Source organism: Cucumis sativus, unplaced genomic scaffold (genome assembly GCF_000004075.3).
Source record: "Cucumis sativus cultivar 9930 unplaced genomic scaffold, Cucumber_9930_V3 scaffold116, whole genome shotgun sequence".
In the NCBI taxonomy this organism is placed as follows: Eukaryota; Viridiplantae; Streptophyta; class Magnoliopsida; order Cucurbitales; family Cucurbitaceae; genus Cucumis; species Cucumis sativus.
Window position 1 is genome coordinate 114,111 of NW_022279522.1, and position 10,925 is coordinate 125,035.

The following is a 10,925-nucleotide window of genomic DNA, read 5'->3' on the forward strand; positions in this document are numbered from 1 at the left end:
GATTGTGTGATGAAGAATTTACATGCGCCACTTGTTAAGATTTGCAGCTTACAGTTATGAGAAATTTGGATACAAATTGAGAAAACAATATAATAAAAAATTCGAATTTTATGATTGAATATCTAAAAGCTTCAAAAGATGGAGAATAATAGGTAAAAATAGTTGTCGGTGATGAAAAAGAATAGGTATATTGTGACTATCGGACTAAGAAAAGAATTAGGTAAAAATATAATTTTGGAAAGAATATATAAATAGTTTACTACAATTTAGAAAAAAATTATAAAAATTATAAAATATTTTAATTTATAATTAATTTAAAAGATACTTCAAATTTATACCATATTAATTAATTTAAGAAAGATTTGAAATTCATATTAAATTAAAACCATTTAAAAAGATAATTTTTCAAATAATCTTATAAATATAATATGTCATTAATATTCATATTATATAATTAATAATTAATGAAAGGTTATAATGGTTTGTAAAATATTATCTTTCATATTTTGTCTAAAACTTTCCTCTGTGGGTTTGTTTGCAATTTAGCCCTTTTTTTCAAATATATTATCAACGACGGACTCAAAATACAGCCGAGATCGGAATAGGCTGCTAAAACAGCCCAATGGGTTTGATGGGCCTATTATTTACCTTCGGGCCCATATAAATGATCGTTGTTTATTATTAAATGTACTTCTCTCCTCTATGTGACAGGGCGGGATTCCTCTTTTTGCTCCCGACTCTGACTCCATTTTCTCTTCTTCGCCTCGCTCAAAGATACCGACCGAGTGCTAAGATTTTGGAATTTCTCTTTCACCGTTCTCCAGCAGGACTTTACAAATTTTGGGTATTCGCCTTCTCACTTCCGCAAAGCTGGATAGGCACAGAGGAGACCGCTATGGCCCCGACCAAGATTCCCACCCTTTCGTCACTCTGCAGCTCCTTCTCGCTTCTCGGACTCCCCGTGAACCACCACGACACTCGACGGAGTCCCAGCAACTTCCGTGGTGGCGTTGCTGGAGCTAACCGTCGCCCTTTCGACAGCCTCCTCGATACTCTACTCCCCCTGCTGCTGGGTTTCGCCCGATGGGAACTGCCGGGGGATTCCGTCCAATTCCTGGTCCTGGGGATGGTGGTTTTGGGTCCGGTTTCCAACCGCCACCTGTTGTTGGACAGAAACGGGGTTACCCTTTTGCCGGCCGTGGAAGTTCTCCAGGTTAGGTTAGATTTTGTGGATTAATTCAATTTCTGTTTCTTTTATTTCGTTTATTGATAAGAACATTAGGTAATTTTTTTGCAGTTATTTTTCACGCAACTTTTCGCTTCGTTGATTCTAAATGATTTTTGTGCTTACTTCACCCTTTCGGGCTTTTTTTGAGAGATTATTAAAACTCTATACAATGTCTGAATTATGTTCTTAAAAAAATGAACTTTATTGTTAATGTGAAGTTATATCGATTACTTTGATCATAATTAGCTCCCGTCAGAAGGGGAAAAAACAAAAAAAAGCTTATGGTAACCGTTAGGCATCAATTTGGGGTGGATAGTCTTCTAAAGTCTATTAATGTTTTCTCATTTTCTAGTGATCGTAATTCCACTTTTTATGAGAGGCATTGACCTTTCAGTGTGCTGTCATTTTAGTTATTGAGTGATGAACATTTTGGTGTAAAGATATACTGGGTATAGAAAGCGATAATCTTTCTTTCTTTAGGGTAAAATGGGAAACAACCCTTTAATGCACTCCTTCTGTATCTTTGGCTATTTCATTCATCAATGAAATTGTTTTCTAACCCAAAAAAGACAATGTTAACGTATATTGAGAAGAAACACTTACTCTCCTTTCAGTGTGATCAATGTGTGAGATATATTTTTTGTGTAGTTCTCATGTATTTCAGGCAGCACTTAGCTTGCAGCTTGCTAATTTCGTCATCTTCTATCTTCAGATCATTCCGATGGAAGCAATTTTGCCAAGCTATTTGTTGGATCGGTTCCAAGGACAGCCACGGAAGAAATTGTAAGTCTTAAGTATTCATTAAGTTGTTGAAAATCCTCAAAGTCGGTCCTCCACTTGTTCACACTGTATTAACAAAATTGAAGCTAGGCATGTCTAAATTCTTTTATGTTATGAGAAACTCTAGGTTTGTGGGATTTCTTATAGAGATGAAATGCTTTCACATTCTTTTACTTGTATTATAGAATGGGCTCTTGGTGAGTTGGGAGGTTTAAGGAATGGCAGGCATCGAAGCATTATTGTTGCATGACATTCCTATTGGTTCTCTTGTTTTGAGGTGGTGAGAGATTAGGATCATACAAATTGGTGTTTCTCGGAATGTACTTTTAATAAGTTTGAAATTATGCATGGTTTGTTCATGGGTGGAATATGTTGAAGACTTAAGTCAAGTGGGCCCAATAGGGTAAATCTTACAATTTCTATATTTCTCATAGGATCGCCTTTGTTAGGAAAGAGAGAAACATAATTGTTTCTCTTGTTATGGAGGAATGAGGACACTGTCCTTGTTTTCCAAGGATATACACATGTATCAAGAGAGAGAGAGAGATCCTCCTGCTTTATGAGGTTCCCTATTAACACTTCAATGCTGATGGTCTTGAGCGGTAGTCCATTTATATATAGGATAGGGAGTTGTAGAGGACCATTTCACATTGGAAGAGATAAGGAGGGCAAAGTATTGGTTTTGGGGCTCTATTGCTGTAGATCTTGATGATTAATTTATGGTCCTGGTCCCTTCCCTGCATCCCTTCTCTTCTGGATATTAGAATGCTATGAAATTGGACTTCCTCAAGGTGTTAGGTTGGTTCCATAAGAAGGTATTATGACATTATCGATGTGAAACTTAATGTTACTTACAACTGTTGGGACACAAGCATGGCTGCTGGCAAATTGGCAATTAAAGAAAGTTAAGGAAAGCTACATCCAAGTGCTTATCTTATTTTTTTCTATCAAATAATTTTTCCATTTGATTGTTCGTATACTTTTTAATAGAGTTTGTATCTCATAATTTCAACTACAGAATGGTCTTATCTGACTAATTTATTGAGCTTTCCTCCCTTTCATTTGTTGTTCAAAGGGTTCATTGAAAGGTGTCTCACACCCTCTATTTTGGATATAAGTCCTTTGTGGCTAGCAATGTTTTGTGACCATGGATATATGGTTTGCGAGAAATAGGTTGGATTATAGGGAGTGAGGGAACTTGGAAAAAGATGTTTAGCTCACTTCAATCCCAAGTTTTTATTCCGTGCGACCAATTATTTATGTTGTCACCCTTAGATCACTAACTCCTGGAGCCAGTGTAATTTTGGGGGCTTCAATTAGTTGCTTTGGCATGTAGATGGATTTCTTTGATTTTTTTATTTTTTGCATGGCCCACATATTCTTTCATTTTTTTTCAATGAAAGTTGTTATTTAAATTAAAAAAGTAGATGGATTTCTTAGATAAACTTTGCTTATTTGATACCAGATTCGTCCATTGTTTGAAGAACATGGAAATGTGATTGAAGTAGCTTTGATAAAGGATAAGAGAACAGGCCAACAACAAGGTAAGCATAACTTTCTATTTTGTATGAATCACTTTTGGTTCATACGCATGTGATTTCAGGTTTTGAGAGGCTCGAGGAAATCGTGAGCTCGTCTCAGTTTGTTTTTGCAACAAGTTTGGTGCTTGTTGGTTTTCGTTGCGATCCTAACTTTTTGACCACCATGCCAAACAAGAAGAAGACAAGGCATGTAAACCTGCTATAATATCAAGTTTTGTATGGCAGTGGAGCACAAAAGACCGTGCCTTGGCTGACTAGCTGCAGCAATGAAGGATATAACCCTTTTTTGTTTTCCTTTTGTAATGGGAGTTTCTGCTGCCAGCAGTTTGGGTTTTCTTATGTCAGGATTTATAGTGACAAATGTACAGAATTATTAATTTAGAAAATACACGTTTTTTTATAAAAAAATTATGTTCATATATAATGTAAGTTTGGAAGATATGAATGTGTGTGAGTGTGTGCTTCTTCTTTTCTTTTCTTTTTTAACCCCTTTTTAGTTGTGGTGAATGTTGTTTTTTTCTAAATGGTTTCAAACGTTGGATTGTTATTGGTGTGGAATGTAAAATGGTGATGGGTATGAAGTTGAATCTCCTAGTGGCTTGCGATGGATTTCGTACAGTGTATATATGGATGGATAGTTGGTAACTGATAGTTTACTTTTGTGATATCCATAGAATGAATGGATGAGTGTCGAGATTTTCGGGCTGCTTGTATGTTTCTCTGAGTAGGTTAAGTTTATTGTGGTATGGAGCACATAGATTGGTTTGTGGCCTTGTTGATCATGTTTTTCATTTTTATCCTTCAAATGAAAGAAGACCCATCATGTCTGATGATAGATGTGGTTTTGTAACAAATTATGTTGTCTCAAGCCAGACTCTTCAGGAGTTCTGCTGCGACATGAAACTCTGCCTTTTTGACCACTTGACCATCCTCTTTTTCCCCACATTTATCTAGTGATGTTTTAAAATTCCTTTTGTATCTTTGCTGTAGCCTGTAAAAGGAACACTTAGCTCCACTGTTAACTTGTATCTTTTGCTTGTACCCCGTGTTCGTGATTAATTTTATCTGGCTTGCTATTTTTTCATGAATTATGAATTTATGAAAACATTATAGTGTTCAGCACTGATGTTTATCTTCTGTTGTTTGAAGTCTTGATCTTCTCTCCTTCTTGCAGAAGGAGATCCTGTGTGTTGGTTGTGATGTTTGATGATGCTTTTCTCCAGTCCATACAAATATTATTATTATCATGAACACTACCTTATATCAATGTTGCATTGTGGCAGCTGCAGGATAAATCCTCAAACCTTTTTCTTTCTGGAAACAAACAATTTGTAGAACGTATGAAATATTAAGTTCATAGGCGTAGACCATAGGAGTTACGGAACTTTCTTTTGGGGCTTGGATAATTAGTATAGCCTCACTGTAGAATTAGTTTGAGTAACACGATGCTGCTGTCAATGCAATCATGTTGAGTTTCTGAGGATATGTCCTTCAATCTACCTAAAGGCACTGGTGACTGGCGTGCTAAGTGACATTTCTTTTGTTATATATCCCGTGTCAAGTATAGATTTCAATACTTCTGTTGGATGGATACTTGCTGAAGTCCCTGAATTTACACGTTTGGAGCTTCACTCTAACTTGGATGATAGTGTGTCTTCCTATTCAAGTTCTCTGCTTTAGATTGTAGGAGGCAGTATAAGGTCGTTATCAAACCTTTTGGAATTTTATTATGTAAAAATTTTGATACGGTAGAATAATGTAGTTGAGGTGGTTTCTGATGGCTTTACTTAACGTATTTCATGGCTGCATGTAGTCAGTAATCAATATGTACTTTTCTGTGGTTAAATTGCAGCAAGTTCTCGTTTTATTGATTGAGTGAATGTGTTGTTTAATAGATGAAGCTTTCCTTGCTTGTTGGACCACTTTGTTGTATTCTTTGTTGGAAGGTGGGGTGACACTTGGATCATATCGCCTGCCATTGTGAGTTTGCAAGAGCTATGTGGGATTTTTTCTTTCAGACGTTTGGGTTCTCACTTGCTCGACATAGGGGTTCTAATGATTTGAAGGGGGAGTTTCCCCTCCATCTGCATTTTCGTGTTTTTATGGATGAACGTGTGTGTTGTTTTCTGGGTTTTGTGGGGAGCATAATAATAGGTTGTTTGGGGTTAGAGAGGTGATCTTTTGTGGGTTGGTCTCTTGTTAGATATCATGTTTCTCTTTGGGTTGTGGTTTCGAAGTCTTTTTGTAACTCCTCTATAGGCTCTATTTTGTATAGTTGGAGTCCTTTCTTTTAGGGCTTTTCTTTTGGTGGGTTTTTTTTTTGTATGCCCCTATATTTTCTCAATTTTATCTCGGTGAAAGTTGTTTCTATAAAAGAAAATTATAGGATAGTAGGCTGTTTGATGTCTTTATTATTACTAGCTTAGCTTGCTAAATTAAAGTTTTTAGGACTGGAATATGATATTTTCTTCAAGTTTGTAAATGAGACATTCTCTAGCTAACGGAAGACGGATATTTATGAAATGGAATGGTAAAAGAATTTATCAATGACATTTAAATATAGAGCTTGTGGCTTCTTTCTACCATTATAATCATTGGTATCGAATGGTGGTTGTGGTGGGGGTGCTGATGGATGAAGACAACAATCAATCATATGATTATTTAGGCTGTCATAATGTGCATGTCAGTGTTTTTACTAGCTTATTCTGAATGCTTGATGCTGAGAACTTCTTGATAGCTGGCTTTTCCAACATTTGAACTCTTCCCAGTCTTTTAGTTTCTGTTTCACATAAGATGGTTAATCAGTGGATTTCAATTCCTTGACATTTACATATAGAACCTTACGTGGATGTCTGCTATAGTTTATCTCTACAGTTGTTCTATTTGGATTGAATGAATGGAATTAAAGTTGTGTACTTATATTCTCTGGATGGTTTTAACTGGCTTTTTATCTTTATGAAAGCTGTGGGGTTCTTGGTGTTCTTTACCTACTTCTCCCTGTGTGTTTGTAGATCGCAGTTTGTAACCAACATGACCATCAACATCTATAGATATTAATTTTCCTTCTCCATTTGTGTGTGTGTGTTTGTATCCCTTTCTATTACATTTTCATGATTTTGTAGTAGGCATATTTTTTATAATGGAACTGCAAAGTCGGCCTTTCTGTAGACTATAATGAAATGATAAATGTGGGTGTAGCACCTAATTTTACATGCGACTGTGTTATTACCTCTTCATTTGCCTCGTTATCGTTATATGTAGATGTCTGTTTACCTATCTGTTCACACATAAATGTTATTCCATTATTTAAAAGTTGTGATTCAACGTAGCCCAATCAGAATAGCCTTTACTCATGCAGGATGTTGTTTTGTAAAATATACTACCTCAGAAGAAGCTGATAGAGCAATTAGGAACCTGCACAATCAACATACCCTTCCTGGGGTGAGTTTCTTTTCCCCCAAATATTATTGATATATACCTTGTGTGCAATGCTACTATATGTCTTAAATATGTTTACAGGGAGTGGGCCCGATTCAAGTTAGATATGCTGATGGTGAGCGAGAGCGCCTTGGTAATTGACTCTTCTGGCTTGTCTCTTATTTATTAACCTTCATCAATCCTCACCATCTTCTTTTTTCTTCTTTTCCCCTCATTTTTTTGTGCGATAGGATGTGGGAAGGGGTTAGAGACAGTACTAAGCTTTGTTATTTTTTAACATTTTGTTGTTACATCTAAGAAATTCAATTTTGAGAATGACAAACAGAAGTTAGACTAAGATGTGAATTTCAATCTGAACATAACGTGATTGAAGTATAATGCGAGATAGTTTATTTGGTGGAACTTATCTCTAATACTTAGTATGCGTTTGGGGAAAGGACTATGATAGGCTGTGTTATGATAGTATGCATTTGAGAGAAGGACTATGATAGGTAGTGTTATGATAGTATGTGTTTGGGGGAGGATTGGAGGAGTGAGAAGGATTGGGGAAAAAGTGGAATAGTGAAAAAGAGAGAAAGGAAGGATTATGGAAAACCTACCCTAGGTTTTCCATAATCCTTCCCCCAAACGTAACCCACTCCCCTCCCCATAGTCCTAGGGCCAAACGCCCCTTAGCTTTTATTTTTATGAGTGTGAATGAAAAGCTTAAAGAATGATTTAATGGTTCTGGAATTAGGCACACCGACATTCCAAGTCAGGAGAAAGTTGAATCGGTCTGCTATAAAAATTTCCTTTGATCATTTAATTCATTTTTTGCCATACTTAATTTCTGCAGGTGCAGTTGAGTACAAATTGTTTGTTGGTTCACTAAATAAACAAGCTTCAGAAAAAGAAGTCAAGGAAGTATGTCATAACTGTCTGGCTATACCCTTTTTCCCCGATATTACTGTCACATGTTTCTCTTTTTTGAGCCATCAAATAAATTATGAAGTTTGCTATCTGAGTGGAAGTTTATTTTCTTCGCATATTGTCACTTGGTTTTTGGTTGTGGTGGTGTGTATGCCTTGGTCATCTTAGTGCTTCTGCATGGAGTAAGATCTTGTGGGTTACTTCCAGTAGTTCAAGACATTAATCAATATTTTTAATTACAGATCTTTTCTCCCTATGGAGTAGTTGAAGATGTTTATCTAATGCGGGATGAAATGAAACAGAGTCGTGGTATGCTTTTCAAATTTATTTGATCTTGTTTTAAGTGTTACTTTGACAATTAGATATTAATATGAATTTTTGGTCCCTGTTTTTTGTAATGTGGAGAGTGTATGTTGTTAAATGTAAATTATTTAGATGTTGATGCTCTGTTGGCTAGAATTCTTCATTATTTTATATTGGAAGGAGTCATAGACGCTTCGTGCTTAAAATGAATGGATGACTCTCAACTTTGATTCAACGTTTATCAATATGGAAATCTAGGAATTGATTAGTCTCCACTTCCGCAATAACTCTAGTGGAGAAGAAGCGATGGCCATGGGAGACCAACTTTGGCTACTCCATCAGATCGTCAATAACTAACAGAATCTAGGAATTTGATTAAAGGTTTTGTCTGACAAAATTCTAAGAGAGAAGATAAGGGAGGATTAAAAATTAGCTTAGATCTACTAATGTGAGATGAAATAAGAAAACAAGTCTCAATATCTTTTATGATACCATTTGTTTATTTTTTACTATTATATTTATTTTTATTATTTTAAACGGAAACTTGTAGAGTGTCTTCCAATGTCAGTGCAAGATGGATCTTTGGAGTCAAAAGTTGAGAAAATAGAATGTAGTTAATTGAACTGAATAAATTTGCGTCCAGTGGTGGCAATATGATATTATACTATTCTACTTTGCCCATCTTCAGCTATTCACTGCTATGCTAGGCTGTTCAACTATTAGATTCAAAATTTATCATCACGTCATTATTCCTATTGCTACCATTATTTGGTTTTCAGTATATTTCTAATCATGCAATTTAGGGTGTGGATTTGTGAAGTATTCACATAGGGACATGGCACTGGCGGCTATAAATGCTCTTAATGGAATTTTTACAATGAGAGTAAGTCTATGTTCTTGAGTTCATGGTATTTCTTTTTGTTCTGCACACTATTTACTACCAAAGCCTATTACTTAATGAATCTCCTTAACTACAATTAGGGTTGTGATCAACCATTAAGTGTCCGCTTTGCTGACCCAAAGAAGCCCAGACCTGGAGATTCAAGGTTTGATATCATGTAGCTTTATGATCAAATTTTGAAATTGAAATAGATTCTTTGAAGGATTTTCTCCTTTATTTTCTTCTTTTAACATCTTATTTGACACCCTTAACTTCACTTCATGTATTCTCCCTCTCTCCCTCTTCTTCTTCCTCTTTCTCTCTGTCTCTTTTCTCTCTCTCTCAATAAAAAAGTCAATCACTAAAAGCCCTTATAACTTGAGGATCTTGCTTTTTCAGGGGCACTCCTGCATTTGGAGGTCCAGGCTTTGGCTCTCGCTTTCAACCACCTGGGCCAAGGTAAAATTCACTGTGGAAGATACCCATTGTCTTTAGTTCGCGAGGGTTTGCATGAAGTTGCTTGATATTTCTTATAAAAATAAAAAAAAAAGAAAAAGTAAATCCAATCACCAAATTTCATTGCAAATGAGAAAAACAAAAGGTGGGCAATCCTCTAGTAGGGAATAAAAACATTCTCCAACTGGCATTCACCAGAAGTAATCATAGTTGGAAAATGGTTTTAAAAGGGAGCTCCAGTTAGGGGCCACAAATCTGGCAACCTACCAAACATCTTCCTAAATGGCAGGTTTCTTCCCAAAAAAACTTCCCACAGAAAAGCCACAAGTACATGGTCTATAACGTCCTTCTTGAGCCATGGTTCATAGCATGCTATATTACTCCTTGTTTTTGCATTGACTTGACATTTTCTAATCACGCTGTTCATTTTTTGTGCTTTTAGCAGACCAACACCTAATTTTGGTGAATTTATGGGTGATCGAATTCCAATTGATGTACGAGGTTTCAGGCCACCCATTGATGCTGGTATTCATCCCTTTGGGGGTCAGTTGCCACCTAGGTCCAGTGAAATGGGACTACCTTTGAATTTGGTAATTTATTATTACCTTTTGAGTTTGACATATAATTTTGATTGCTATTTATGTAGGCCTACGTAGTAAAAGCAGTATTTTTGGTCATTTCACCCTCTTTAACCGAAGCATATTTGTAACTGGAGAACTCATATGATATTAATATTTTAATACATAGTCAAGAAATCATCAACCTCACAACCTCAAAATTTTCAACTTTCTCACTTATAATAGTTAACGTGTCATTTTATCTCGATGTATTAGGATTCAGGGTTTATAAATTCTTGTATATTATATCATAAGAATTTAAATTTCCATTGTGATAGATCTAATCATTGAAATACTAAGCCAATTCAAAAAAGAAGTTCTAACGCCCAATTACAGAAGGGGCTCAAATCCAAAGAATTATACTGAACTGATAGTTACAGAAAAAACCATAAACAAACACCCACGAAGGTGAGTTAAACCTAACCACAACCAAAGGTCGACTCTAGACTGCTTGTCTACACAATAAATTCTACTATTCCTCTCAAGCTAAATGTCTCACAACGAGGAAAAAATAAGATTGCCAAAGAACCATTTCTTTGTCCTGAAAAGGAGGATTCAGTAGCTCCTCAAACATGGAACAACGACCTCTATTACAAGCAAGCAGAAGCATAAAGATTCTAAAGAGCCTGTTCTACAAAGATGTAACAAATGCACAATCCTGGAGTAATTGGCCAAGATTCTTTTCCACTCTCTTAAAATGAGCACACCTTTGACATTAAGGGTGCAACACCATGGAGGAAAGCTTTTGGATACAATCTTGAGTATTCATTCTC

At 35.9% G+C, this 10,925-nt stretch overlaps 1 protein-coding gene across 2 annotated transcripts; it reads left to right on the plus strand.

Annotated features, from left to right (window-relative positions):
* Positions 1–1,023: 1,023 nt before the first annotated feature.
* On the plus strand, positions 1,024–10,206 carry LOC116405549 (flowering time control protein FCA-like). Of its 2 annotated transcripts, none has more exons than XM_031889505.1 (11): positions 1,024–1,213; positions 1,941–2,011; positions 3,474–3,552; positions 6,908–6,990; positions 7,069–7,120; positions 7,823–7,890; positions 8,139–8,205; positions 9,003–9,082; positions 9,181–9,245; positions 9,479–9,538; positions 9,978–10,206. In XM_031889505.1, the coding sequence occupies exons 1-11, from the start codon at positions 1,084–1,086 to the stop codon at positions 10,189–10,191; spliced, it is 969 nt and encodes a 322-aa protein (XP_031745365.1). In that variant the 5' UTR covers positions 1,024–1,083; the 3' UTR covers positions 10,192–10,206. The 2 variants fall into 2 exon arrangements, with proteins under 2 accessions (XP_031745365.1, XP_031745366.1); XM_031889506.1 differs by having other exon boundaries at positions 9,981–10,206.
* The last annotated feature ends 719 nt before the right edge of the window (positions 10,207–10,925 follow it).